The sequence below is a fragment of the Microcaecilia unicolor genome, chromosome 3, assembly GCF_901765095.1.
Source record: "Microcaecilia unicolor chromosome 3, aMicUni1.1, whole genome shotgun sequence".
In the NCBI taxonomy this organism is placed as follows: Eukaryota; Metazoa; Chordata; class Amphibia; order Gymnophiona; family Siphonopidae; genus Microcaecilia; species Microcaecilia unicolor.
The window spans coordinates 508,480,011-508,493,779 of record NC_044033.1 but is presented as its reverse complement, the minus strand read 5'-3'; the positions used below and the strand labels follow the sequence as shown (position 1 = coordinate 508,493,779).

The 13,769-nt window shown below is 44.7% G+C and overlaps 1 protein-coding gene across 7 annotated transcripts in view; it reads right to left on the bottom strand.

The window, feature by feature from the left end:
- Positions 1-13,769, bottom strand: part of SYNCRIP (synaptotagmin binding cytoplasmic RNA interacting protein) — a 147,315-nt gene that overhangs the window by 33,598 nt on the left and 99,948 nt on the right. For 6 of the 7 annotated variants that reach the window (XM_030199120.1, XM_030199117.1, XM_030199121.1 and 3 more), the window contains exon 9: positions 3,713-3,862. The exons of the other annotated variant lie outside the window; for it this stretch is intronic. In XM_030199120.1, the coding sequence (XP_030054980.1) occupies positions 3,713-3,862 (150 nt within the window). The remainder of the gene's footprint in view (positions 1-3,712; positions 3,863-13,769) is intronic. 7 annotated transcript variants of the gene reach the window in all.

The following is a 13,769-nucleotide window of genomic DNA, read 5'->3' as shown; positions in this document are numbered from 1 at the left end:
TTAAAAGTCTCAAGCTATGCTACTGGAGTTTTATATAGAGCTAAATCCCCCTCCAAGTTCAGGATCGATTACAAAAAACATAATAAACAGCCATAATACATAGCTTATCTCAGAAATAAGCATATTGAAAATAGTATCGAACTAGATTCTCAAATAACTTGAAAGACAATATAGGTTGGACTTTGATGAAAAATTAAAGGTAAAGAATTTCATATCTCAACTGCACAAAAAATAAGATCCTGAATATACTCTACTGTGCTTAATACCTTTTGTCATGAAATGCCTAGCCACCTGCCCAGGGTTACCCCATGGCCACTTACAGGGTCTAACCCCAGCACAGCTCAGGTCCGTCTGCACCTGCCGCTTGTGCTCTACACTAGCAGCCTCCTCCCACTGATTGGGTCACAACTGCTTCTGGGCAAGTCTCCCGCTCCCAAATTATCCCCCGTGATTTCTAGGTTACTAGGGCCATACTCCCAGTGGTCCCACAGTTCCCAGAAAGCACTCACAGGCCCCGACACACAAACCACCAGGATTCTTTATCAGTCAAGACACGCAGAGCGAAGAAACAATTGTGTTTATTCTCAGAACTTGGAACAGTGGACAAAAAATGTGCAAACAGTAACAAGTACCTGAAAAATGGATCAATTAGAAAACTAACTAAATATTTGCATACTGGCTAAACAGTACCTGAGAAGATCAGGACAAATAATTCACCAAGCCTCAGCAAAGAGATCTCTCTCTCTCTTTCTTCCTGGCTAAGCTGAAGGCAAAATCAGTACATTCAAAAGGAAATGAGTTCCTGGGCCAATCGGAGCCCAGTCAACAAGATTTGAAAGTATACTGCTCCTTGCTTCCTGCTTTTGTTAAAGAAAAAGAACATTCAATTCCCTATAACAGCTTTACAGCAAAGAAACACCACCTAATGGCAAAACAGGAGAAATACACTTCAGGACATAATTAAAATAGGAAAATATCTAATACATTTTGCAGGCTTAAAACACACTGTTTCTTCACACCTTTATATAATTGAACGAGTAACAATAGACACTCATTCTGAGTCCTAGTCTGCACACCCAACAAATGAATTAACAGAGGAAAACCACCAGGTACGTCCCCATATGTTTTAAACACCATACAACATATCTTAAATGTAATCCTCAACTCCAAAGGAAGTTAATGTAAATCCAAGAACAAAGGAGTCACATGATCGAATCTTGACTTTTGATAAAATTTAATCTTGCAGCGGTATTCTGCACCAGTCGCAGTTTCTTCATATGTTTTCCTGATATTCCAATATATAGAGAGTTACAATAGTTCAGTAAAGATAACATCACAGCCTGGGCTAATACCTTAAAATGTTGCCAATGAAAATAAGGGCAAACCAAGCACAACTGTCTCAGTTTAAAAAATGCTTTTCAAACCACTGAGATAACCTGTGCATCAAAACTCAAAGAAGAGTCCAAAAGGTCACCTAGTACTTTAGACACAGTACCTATCTTAAAGATCATACTATAGAGTAGCTGAATAGAAGCTGGAAACAATCCCTTTTCAAACTAGACCATGAGAAACTTCTGAGAAAATTAAAAACCCATGGGATAGGAGGCAATGTTCTTCTGTGGATTAGGAATTGGTTGATGGATAGAAAACAGAGAGTAGGGTTAAATGACCAATTTTATCAGTGGAGGGTGAATAGTGAAGTGCCCCAGGGATCTGTGCTACTTAACTTGTAGCATGTTAAAATGCATGCGGATTGTGAAAAATTGCAGTAAAACCTCAGAAAGTAGGAAGATTGGGCATCCAAATGGCAGATGAAATTTAATGTAGGCAAGTGCAAAGTGATGTACACTGGGAAGAATAACCAAAACTATGGTTATTTGATGATGGTTCCACCCTCAGAGTCAGCACCCAAGAAAAAGATCTAGGTGTCATCTTGGACAATACGCTGAAGTAAAAGCAAATAGAATGCTAGGAATTATTAGGAAAGGGATAGAAAATAAGAAAAGATTATAAGGCCTATGTATTGCTCCATGGTGTAACCACACCTTGAGTACTGTGTGCAATTCTGGTTGCCATATCTTAAAATGATATTGAAGAATTAGAAAAGGTTCAAAGAAGGGCAACAAAATGTTGAAGGGGACGAACTCCTCTCATGAAAGGAAAGGCTTAAGAGGTTAGGACTCTCAGCTTAGAAAAAAGATGGCCGAGGGGGATATAACAGAGATCTACAAAATACTGAGTGGTGTAGAACGGGTAAATATAAATCAATTTTTTACTCTTTCAAAAAGAACAAAGACTAGGGGATGCTCAAGGAAGTTAAACGGTACTTTAAAAACTAACAGGACGAAATATTTTTCACTCAATGAATAAACTCGAACTCATTGCCAGAGGATGTGTATCAGTGGTTAGTGTATCAGATACTTGTGATCTGAATTAGCCACTGTTCAGGATACTGGGCTAAATGGACCACTGGTCTGACCCTGTATGGCTATTCTTATATTAAGTAGATGGAATCTGTATCCTTCCCAAGCTTATTTTCAGAATTCAACTGGAAGTTAAAAGGGACCAATGGTTTACATAAAACCTTAGCTCCTACTGGAAGGTTCTAAGCACCGACACTGGAACTTTGGTTGTCTCATCCTAGAGGCAGTCAAAATCCTGTCCTGGGTTTTAGTTCGGGAGTACACTGCTGATTTTGGGCTCTCTTATTTAGGACAAGAGTGAGATTCCCCACTGATCTGTCTTGAGCAAGGAGGGAGCGGATACCTACACTTTTGAGAACATAAGTCTTCCTTTGTCCCTGGGTAGAGGTGGACCAGAGGGATTTTTGCACCCAGCAGTGCTCTTAAAATGGAGGGCAGCTTCAGTAATTAATCATCAAAAAGATACTCTCCATGGGGAGATGGTATGACATATTGGATTTATGCCTGTTATAATTTTGTGTATCCAGCTTTTATTGTTCATTTGCCTCCATGGAAAGGCAATAAGCATTTCCTGCCCATCATAACAAAATTCTGAGGCCTACAGTCATGCAAGTCTGTGGGCTCCAAACCTATTGCAAAGGCTCTATATGCCATCCTGAAAGCATTTAAGGTTGACCTGACCATGTGCATTCCACTCTCTTCTCCATCCCACCAGTGACTGAATTTATGTAGACATCAATCAAATTCTGCATACATCGGCCCATAAAAGAGATGGTACAAAACTATACATAAAGGACAGTGTTCTGAAATACCTTTTTCCCAACAGAATCCAAAGCTCTAAACACCCTTCCCTTGGGACAGTGAGGACTGCCACAGAGCTCCTACCTCTCTTTAGCATGGATTCATCTACCACAGAATGGTGTGGAAATTGTTGCTTTCTAAATCTGGAAACCTTCATTTACATAGTGTGTGTGTGGGGTCTCCCACATTCTCATATGCACATCCTTTAAGGATCCTGTGAATGGGTACCATCACAGCTTCCTTTTTTAGGAGGGGGGGGGGGGGAGGGAAGAGACACCCTGTAAGATCTTGAATGTAAACTTAACTTCTGAAAGGCTGCATTTTAAGTAAAAAAAAAATTAAAATCCGATAAATTATTGATTTATACTAAGCACATTAAATGTAAATGTTCATTATTTGCCATGGTGTGCCTCATATAACAGATTTTTGAATTTCCAATAGTTCCAGCTTAAGCTTTTAAATACTATGCACACTGCCTTGATACTTACCTTTACAGCACCATCACGTTCATCAAAATGAATAAAGGCATAATCTTTTAGCTTTTTTACTCTTTCCAATTTGCCAAATTGGCTAAATGCTTTTTCTAAAATTTCCTCAGTTACAGTGTTGGCGAGGTTACGAACAAATAGCACTTTCACCTGAAAGAAGAGTTTATAAATTTATAAGTCAGCATTTTCTAGTTCAATCATTAAAAAGCAATTATTTGCAGGCAATTTTTGATACAAAGCAGACAGATGAAAAAGTTCTAATTGACAACATATAATTTCAAAAGCATTCCAAACACGTTTATGCACTTGCTTGGAAATTTGCTCCCAGCAGGTAGGGGAAAAAAAACAGGAAGTGAGATCTGCTGGAAAGGACAATAGAAGCAAAGATCATGAAAAGAAACCAAAAATAAGCATAAACGCTCACCCTTATAAAACAGAATATAAACAAATGAGTAAAGTAAGTGGAGTCTAACTAGAGATTTTTTTCCCAACTCCTCTTTGCATGTTGTGTGTAGCTGTGCTGTCTCTGTTTTTGACAGAGGAAATACAGAAAAGGGTGGGTAGGTTAATGGGGTGGGGGAGGCAGGAAGTTATGGGGACAGTTCTGAGGGTGCAGTAGTTGATGGGGTAGGGGGTCATTCTAGGGAGGTATTTCTGGGTTAAGGCAGTTTTGGTAGGTGGGAGGGAGAGAAGACAGTTTGAATGGACCAATTTCCTAATTGCTATGTTTCACCATATCTAAGTTTCTATGCTGTAGAAGCTAGAACTGCTTCGGCCTGGGCCATTTTGTTTTTTTGTGTTTTCACCATAAACCTTTTGGAGGTTTTTAATGTAAAATTCTAACTTTTGTTGGCTTGGAAAAAATAAAAAGAGGGAAAAGAATACAGAGGATGATTCGCAGAATTCTTAGCAACTCCTCTGTGTAAGAATACACACCTTGCACGCAGCTATGTTTTCTCTGCACTTGATTAGAAGGGGGAGGGGGGCTGGTATGGAAGTAGTTGTGAGGGCATGGAGTAGATGTGGAAGGTAGTTAACTGAGGTGGTGATGGGGGAGGGGGATAGTGTAGGCAGTTTGAAAAAAGCAATTCCTTAGCAGCTATGTTTCACTGTATCGAAGTTTCTATGCTGTGGAAGCTTGAACCTTTTCTCACATAGAAATCCACTGGGCCTTTTTAAAGGGAGGTTTGGGGGGGAGGATGACCTAATTTCTCTAGAATCCCCAAGCTCAATCTGGCCCTTTTTTCAAACAGTAACCCCCCCTAAATATATATCCCTATATATTTTATATATATTTCTTTCCAAATTCTGTAGGGTTGGAAAGAATAAAAATGAGTCAAGTAAAAGGCAGAAGCTTGGGGATAATACAGTTGGAATAAGTTAATGAAAATTTCCTGGCTCTTAATTTTGGGCTGATTCCTAGATTTTTTTTAAGTAGTTCTTCACCTCGGTCTCATTCATTACTTGCAAATGAAGTTAAACATTTTTACTGGACCCGCTACCATATCTAACATCCAGTCTAAAGTACGTCATCTTAAAGTAAAAAAAAAAAAAAAAGGTGAAATTTAGTCATACCTGTTAATTTCTTTCCTTTCCTGCCACACCAGTCCAAACAAGCGGGTTGTGTCCCTCTTCTATCAGCAGATGGAGGTAGAGATATTGAATTCTTCCAGTGACATCACCAGTATAAGGGCTGGTGAACTGAGAAATGTTCCAGTATGCCACTGCCAAAGCAGTAATACGTCCATTACTACACACCCAAAACCACCCCCCCCCCCCCTCTAACCACTGCAACCATAAACCTTAATCCAAATTTAAGACCCACATAGAATAAACGAGTTAACTTGAGAATGGAGAACCTGAAGAATCTATATGAGTTGCAGTTTTCCAGGGTGGGTCATGGACTGGTATGGCAGGATTCAAGGGAAGGAAATGAAAAGGTATGACTAAATTTCACCTCCTTTATCGTCTCTGCCATACGTCCAAACAAGCGGGATGTACCCAAGCAGCCTCTCGCTGTGAAGCTGAATCACCTGAATGCCAAAGGCCAAATTGCCTCTGGCTTGTGCATCCAATCTAGAATGCTTCACAAAAGAAAAGGAGTGATGACACTGCTCTACAAAATGTCTTCTGGCAATACAGGTTGTGGCCTGTGCCTAGGTGGAATGAGCTCTCGGGTGCCCAAGGTGCTTACCACAACAAATGGACACCATTTCAATCTTTGATCCAATGTGTTATTTATTTATTGTTCACTTATATCCCACATTTTCCCACTCATGCAGGCACAATGTGGCTTACAAACATTAAATAAAATACAGAATAGGAAAACTTAGAAGAATATACAAGGAGTATGCAGGGGGAGAAGCATCTAACAGGGTAAACTAGCAGGGCAGGAGCCAGGGAGGGTGCATCAAGCAGCGGTATAAAGTGAGGAGTAGGTCTTCAACAACTTCTTGAAGATGGCGTGGTCCGCTTCAGTTTTAAGGTGTTGCGGGAGAATTCCAGTGCTTAGGACTCCAATAGCGGAAAGACGAGGTGAAGATCCTCTCGTACTTGACACCCTTACAGTTTGGGAAGTGAAGGTGGAGGAAGGAACAAGCAGCAGGGTTGGCATTCCTGGGCGGGAGGTCGATCAAGGGGTGCATATACTCCGGGTTTTATGGGTCAAGGAGCAGAGTTTAAAGGCAATGCACTCCTGAACAGGCAGCCAATGTAATTTGAACCGTAAGGGTTCGGCATGTGCAAAGCGTCGCTCTCTCAGGATGAGTCTCGCAGCAGTGTTCTGAACTGTTTGGAACTTTTTCAACAGAGAGGGCTGGCAGCCCGCGTAAATTCCGCTGCAATAGTCCTAGTGGGAGAGGACAAGCCAGTGGACAAGTTTGCGGAACAAATCTCTAGGCAGGAAGTATCTGATACGCCGAAGCCTCCACATGGCGTGAAACATTTTTTTGGTGACCAAGTGCACATGATTGTCCAGCTGGAGGTGTGTGTCCAGTTGCACTCCTAAAAGCCGCAGGCTTGTGGCAATCGGAAGGACAGAGCCCAATACTGGGAGCACCGTGTCAGTTACTGCAGTGTGGATGGACGAGAGGATGAGACACTGTTTTGTCCTTGTTTAATTTGAAACGGAAGACCTGAGCCCAATGTTCTAAGGTGGAGAAGCAGGCATCAATGAGGTGAACAATTTCTGACACGGTGGTGCGAAAGGGAATGTAGACTGTAATATCGTCGGCATAGATGAAAGGGTTAAGGTCCAGTTTTGCGAGAGCAGCAGCTAAAGGCATCAACATAATATTGAATAAGGCTGGTAAAAGTGGGGAGCCCTGCGGAACCCCACAGGAGGACTTCCACGGATCAGAAGTAACCGAGTTCACTGAGACCTGGTAAGTTCTTGTTGTTAAAAAGCCCGCGAACCAGTGTAAAACAGGACCTCCTATACCAAAAGAGTCCAGCAGATGAAGCAAGATTTCATGGTCCACCATATCGAAGGCGCTACACATGTCAAATTGAAGCAGTAAAACCTTCCGAAGGAAGGAGTTAGTCTCTCATAAATAACGAAGTAACACTTTTGAAAATCAGCCATTTTTTCTTGTCATGCTCAGAATTTTCCCACTTTGAAAACATGGGCAGGCTTACCACCCGATTAGTAAAAAGAAAGGATAAATTGTTTGAATACAAACGGACTTTCAAAAAAGGAAGATAAAGATTCCTGCAGGATAAAGCCTGCACTTCTAAAATGCACCAAAGTTGATTAGCTACCAAAAACAGTTTACAAGGTGAGATCCTTAAGGTGATGGATCTCAGAGGTGGACTCAACAAAACATTAAGCATAAAACTGAGGTCCTAAGGAAAGAGGATGGGTCTCAACAGAGGATGTATAGTTTAATCTCAGTCAAAAAGGCATCACATCTGAAAGCAATGACTTTGTCCCTATAGAAGGATAGGATCGCTACTTTAACCTTCAAGGAGTTCAGAGCCAGCCTTTGCTTATATCCCTACTGAAACACTGGTGAGTTGCACTTGCCACAGGGAAATAATGAGGACCTGGAGCCTTCCTTCAAAAGACATCGAAGGTGAACTGAAAATGACTCGTCCGCGCCAAGACACAGAAAGTGTTGACTTTCAGAAAAGCTAGCATTGAGAGGCACTGCTGGAGAGCAAGGAGGACGTCAGAGTGGCTAGGAGGCCTAGAGACAAATTGAAGGAGACTGCTAAAGAGCATCTATCAGCCCAAACTGGAAACATATCCTGAACTAGTCTGGGGTCCAAGGTGCCTAATGCAAGGTTCAGGAGTCACCGACCAACAAAAGGATCTAGGTGTCACTGTTGATGATACATTGAAACCCCTCTGCTCAGTGTGCACTGGCAGCAAAGAAAGCAAATAGAATATTAGGTATTATTAGGAAAGGAATGAAAAACAAAAATGAGGATGTTAAAATGCCTTTGTAACGCTCCATGGTGCGACCGACCTCAAATACTGTGTGTAATTCTGGTCACTGCATCTCAAAGATTAGAGAAGAGCGACAAAAATGATAAAGGGGATGGGATGACTTCCCTATGAGGAAAGACTAAACCGGCTAGGGCTCTTTAGCTTGGAGAAAAGACGGCTAAGGAGAGATATGATAGAGGTATATAAAATGAGTGGCGTGGAACCGATAGATGTGAATCGCTTGTTTACTCTTTCCAAAAATACTAGGACTAGGGGCAGGCAACGAAGCTACAAAGTAGTAAATTTAAACAAATCGGAGAAAATATTTCTTCACTCAATGTGTAGTTAACCTCTGGAATTTGTTGCCAGAGAATTTGGTAAAAGCTGTTATCTTAGAATGGTTTACAAAAAAAAAAAAAAGGATTGATAGCTTCCTAAAAGAAATGTCCATGAGCTATTATTAAGATGGACTGTTTTGGGATCTTGCCAAGTACTTGTGACCTTGATTGGCCACTGTTGGAAACAGGATACTAGGCTTGATGGACCTTCGGTCTGTCCCAGTATGGCAACGCTTATGTTCTTATGAATCCACCACCAGACAAGGGTTGTAGAGCTCTCATCTTCTGGAAACTTAACACTAGGTGCCCTCATCCTGGCTGTCCTGGGGCTGGTGACCCCAATGAGAGACTTCTTTCCAGGGCATTTAAAATGTCAGCATTTGCCCCCTGTGTAAAGTGACTGGCAAATAGAAGTCCACCTTGAACCTATGATTTTTATTTTGGAAGACAGGCAGCACCTTCCAGGACCAGTTCCTCTGTACCTTGCCAAAGGAGCTGTCATACCTCCATTATGAATCAATGAAACAATTGCCTGCCTGAGGCTGCAGCTACAAGGAAAGGGGAATGGAGCAATTGCCACATGATCACCCCAAAAGTATCTGACAGCCCCCAACAAACAGGGCCTCAGCAGTGCCTTCTCCAAAGAGACTCTTGGTGTAATAATTGAGAGAGATTAAATAACCATCTGTGTGTCAGGGGGAGGGGAGGAGGGGTTGACAGGAGCCCACAACAAAGAATTAAGAGGATAAGAGTGCCTAGACTATTGTTTCCCCCGAGTCTCGGCCTGGAGTACCACTTGCCAGTCAGGCTTTCAGGATATCCACAATGAATATGCATGAAAGATTTGCATATAATGGGGGCAGTGTATGCAAATTGAGTTCATGCAAATTCATTGTGGATATCCTGAAAACCTGACTGGCAAGGGGTACTCCAGGATTGCACTTGGGAAACACTGGCCTAGACCACACTAGTCTCAGTCCAGCACACTTCTATCCTCAAGGAAAGAAAACAGAATAGGTCCCTTGGAGCCAGAATTACATTTTTGTTTTGGGGTTTTTTTTTTTTTTTAAAAGATATCAGATGCCAGCCACCCCAAAACCCCACAGCCTCAGGTTAGCAGCCTGCTGTCATCCTGGAACCACCATGCAAAACACACACCATTAGCTTGTGGGGTCTGCTAAGAGGCAGCAATTTTCCAACAACTGATATGTATGTTCAACTGAACTGCGTGGGGGACAAACTGTAAAACTCTATGCACAGACAGCCTAACAGCACTGAGGAAGAGGTAGGGGAGAAGACAATACCAAAGCTGTCAAGTGCAGCTTGTCAAGTGCAGCTGACCCCAGTAATCACCAAAATCCTCGTCCCATCAGGTACCAGCAAACTGATGGACAGGACATGACTCCCAAAGCTGACAAGAAGCCTAAATCACTGGGGCTCTGCCCGGTCAACTTAGATCAGCCAGGCTGCAGATGTTCCATACTAGCGTACCCCTTCCCTTTACACTTGAGATGGAATGGAGAAGAAACATGGCCATAGTTCCCATGTGCAAGAACTGGCAGGGCTCAAGTCTGTCTGTATATAACATGTAAACCACTTTGATTGCAACTCACAGAAAGGTGATATATCAAATTCCATCCCCTTTCCTCTCTGAGAGGATTCCACTGCTGCTAAACCGTTCTGAACTGCAGAGCAAAACTGCAATCCTAACAGGAACAAGCACTCCAAGTAAGTCCTTCCAAGTCCTGACTTTCAGGAGCTGCCTATTATCGTGCCTGCTACGCTAATCCTGACTTGCTACTACAATATACTTATAAAGAACCACAGGATAGACAAATATGTGTCCTGTCTCATTCGGACAAGTCAGTAAATATAGCCCGTATTATCCATACCCATTGGCATGTGTTACAACTTCATGAGGTATTTCAATCTCATCCCTGTATCACGTTCTCGAGGGGGAAAAAAATCTCTCCAACTATTTGGTATCGTCCACATTTTCTTCTCAGGTCCAGCAGGAATATCGCATACACAGGGTCACGAACCATGTGGCCATTGTAGAGCTTGTCCCATGTCTCTAAGATTACAGCTCTGGCAACACCCCAAGACATCGAAAACATACAAGTTGCAGGCAGATACCAACTGTTTATCATCTAGGGTGGTATATGTGATTTTATGTCCTTGTTCCAAAATGTATGCGGGACGCACGGGAGCAGACTAAAGAATAAAGTTGACGGCTCCAATGGTCAATCACTGTTTGGAGCTAGGTCACACACGTTTGAGAACATGAAATGGTTCATTATTGAACAAATTAATCTGTTATAGGGAGACTGGGAAAGCTACCTGTCCATGCGAGAGCAATATTTGGATTTTTGAGCTCGATTCAGTGGCTCTGAAAGGATTAGATGAGAGCGAGGAATTGACTGCAACTTTATGAATGGCTCACGGGATAGCGAAGGTAAAATTATGTATAATCATACCTGATAATTTTCTTTCCATTAATCATAGCTGATCAATCCATAGACTGGTGGGTTGTGTCCATCTACCAGCAGGTGGAGATAGAGAGCAAACTTTTGCCTCCCTATATGTGGTCATGTGCTGCCGGAAACTCCTCAGTATGTCGATATCAAAGCTCCATCCGCAGGACTCAGCACTTAGAGAATTACACCCACGAAGGGACACTCTGCCCAGCTCACCACCGCCGAAACGGGGGAGGGGAATTAACCCAGCTCATCCCACACAAGTGGGGGAGGGGAATCCGTCCAGCTCATCCCCGCGGAGCGGGGGAGGGACACCACACCCGCCGATGCGGGGGGATCTGGCTTATCCTGCAACCGCAACCGCGGGAGGAGCTGACTGACCCTAACACCGCCGAAGCGGGAGGGGTACAAAGCTGCCCTACAGCCGCACGAAGCGGGAGGGAGTGCCGGCAGAATTTAAATCTCAATCCAGCCCCGTAAAACGGAGGGGAGAGGAATGCAGCAGCTCACTGTAACACAAACTCGTCTCAACTCTTGAAGAATCCAAGTGAAAAAACTTGAACACGAAGTCTTTCTGAAGTAACTGAAGACTAAACTTGAACCTGAAATGCAACCAGAATATAAACAGTACAGATATCTGGGAGGGGCTATGGATTGATCAGCTATGATTAATGGAAAGAAAATTATCAGGTATGATTATACATAATTTTACCTTCCATATCATCAAGCTGATCAATCCGTAGACTGGTGGGATGTACCGAAGCAGTACTCACCCAGGGCGGGACATTGAAATCCCTGACCTCAACACTGAAGCTCCAAACCGGGCCTCCGCCCGTGCAGCCACAGTCAAACGGTAATGCTTGGAGAATGTATGAGCCGAAACCCAAGTTGCCGCCTTGCATATCTCTTCCAAGGAGACGGATCCGGCCTCTGCCATCGAGGCCGCCTGAGCTCTTGTGGAGTGAGCCTTCAGCTGGATAGGCGGCACTTTCCCCGCGGCCACATAAGCCGCTGCAATGGCTTCCTTGACCCATCTTGCCACTGTAGGCTTAGCAGCCTGCAGACCCTTACGAGGACCTGCAAACAGGACAAACAGATGATCTGACTTCCGGAAATCATTGGTCACTTCCAAGTATCTGATGATGACTCGTCTCACATCCAGATATTTAAGAGCAGAGTACTCCTCTGGGTAGTCCTCCCTACGAAAGGAAGGGAGACAGAGCTGCTGATTCACATGGAATCGAGAAACAATCTTGGGCAGGAAGGAAGGCACTGTGCGAATAGTCACTCCTGCCTCAGTGAACTGCAGAAAAGGCTCTCGACAAGAGAGCGCCTGGAGCTCGGAAACTCTTCTGGCTGAAGTGATAGCCACCAAAAAGACTGCTTTCAACGTCAGGTCTTTCAGAGATGCCCTCGACAAGGGTTCAAAAGGCGGCTTCTGCAATGCTCTTAGCACCAGGTTGAGATTCCACGCAGGCACCACTGAGTGCAGAGGAGGGCGCAGGTGATTAACTCCCTTGAGAAAGCGCACCACATCTGGCTGCGAAGCCAGGGAAACACCCTTCAGGCGGCCCCTGAAGCAAGCCAGAGCCGCTACCTGGACTTTAAGGGAACTGAGCGACAGACCTTTCTCCAGACCTTCTTGCAGGAACGCCAGCACTGAAGAAATTGGAGCAGTGAAGGGAGAAAGAGAGCCTGCTTCACACCACGCTGCAAAGATACGCCAAACCCTGGCGTAAGCAGTAGAAGTAGAGCGCTTCCTCGCTCTCAGCATAGTGGCGATGACCTTGTCTGAGAAGCCCTTCTTCCTCAGACGCTGCCGCTCAATAGCCAGGCCGTAAGACCAAAGGGGGAGGGATCCTCCATCACCACGGGACCCTGATGTAACAGGCCCTGCTCCACTGGCAGTCGCAGAGGATCGTCGACTGAGAGCCTGATCAAGTCCGCATACCAGGGACGTCTGGGCCAATCCGGACCCACCAGGATTACCCTGCCGGGATGCTTTGCCACCCGGTCTAGCACCCTGCCCAACATGGGCCAGGGCGGGAACACATAGAGAAGCTCTTGTGTCGGCCACTGTTGGAGAAGAGCATCTACTCCCAGGGATCGAGGGCCCCGTCCTCTGCTGAAGAAGCGCGGCACTTGGCAATTGGCCGATGACGCCATCAGATCTAGGCTCGGCTGGCCCCAGCGCTTCGTGATGTCCAAGAACGCCTGAGCAGATAGCTGCCACTCTCCGGGCTCCAAGGTATGGCGACTGAGAAAGTCCGCCTTGACATTCATGACTCCGGCAATGTGGGCCGCTGAAAGCTGCTCCAGGTTCGCTTCCGCCCACTGGCATAGATTCATAGCCTCCTTGGCTAGAGGGGCGCTCTTGGTACCTCCCTGGCGGTTGACATAGGCCACAGCCGTGGCATTGTCCGACAGAACCCGTACTGGTTTCAACGCCAGTACCGGGATGAACTCCAAAAGCGCCAACCGAATGGCTCTGAGTTCCAGGAGGTTGATAGACCACTCTGCCTCTGCAGGAGACCAGAGCCCCTGCGCTGTCCTTCCCAAGCAGTGGGCTCCCCAGCCCGACAAGGAAGCGTCCGTCGTGACGACAATCCACTCTGGGGTCACCAGAGGCATTCCTGCAGACAACTTGTCCGTCTGCGTCCACCAGCTCAGCGCCTTGCGCACTGCTGGGCCCAAGGGAAGGCGCACAGCATAATCCTCCGACACCGGAGTCCAGCGCTGCAGCAGAGAGTGTTGAAGTGGTCTCATATGAGCCCTGGCCCAGGGCACTACTTCCATCGTGGCCGTCATAGAGC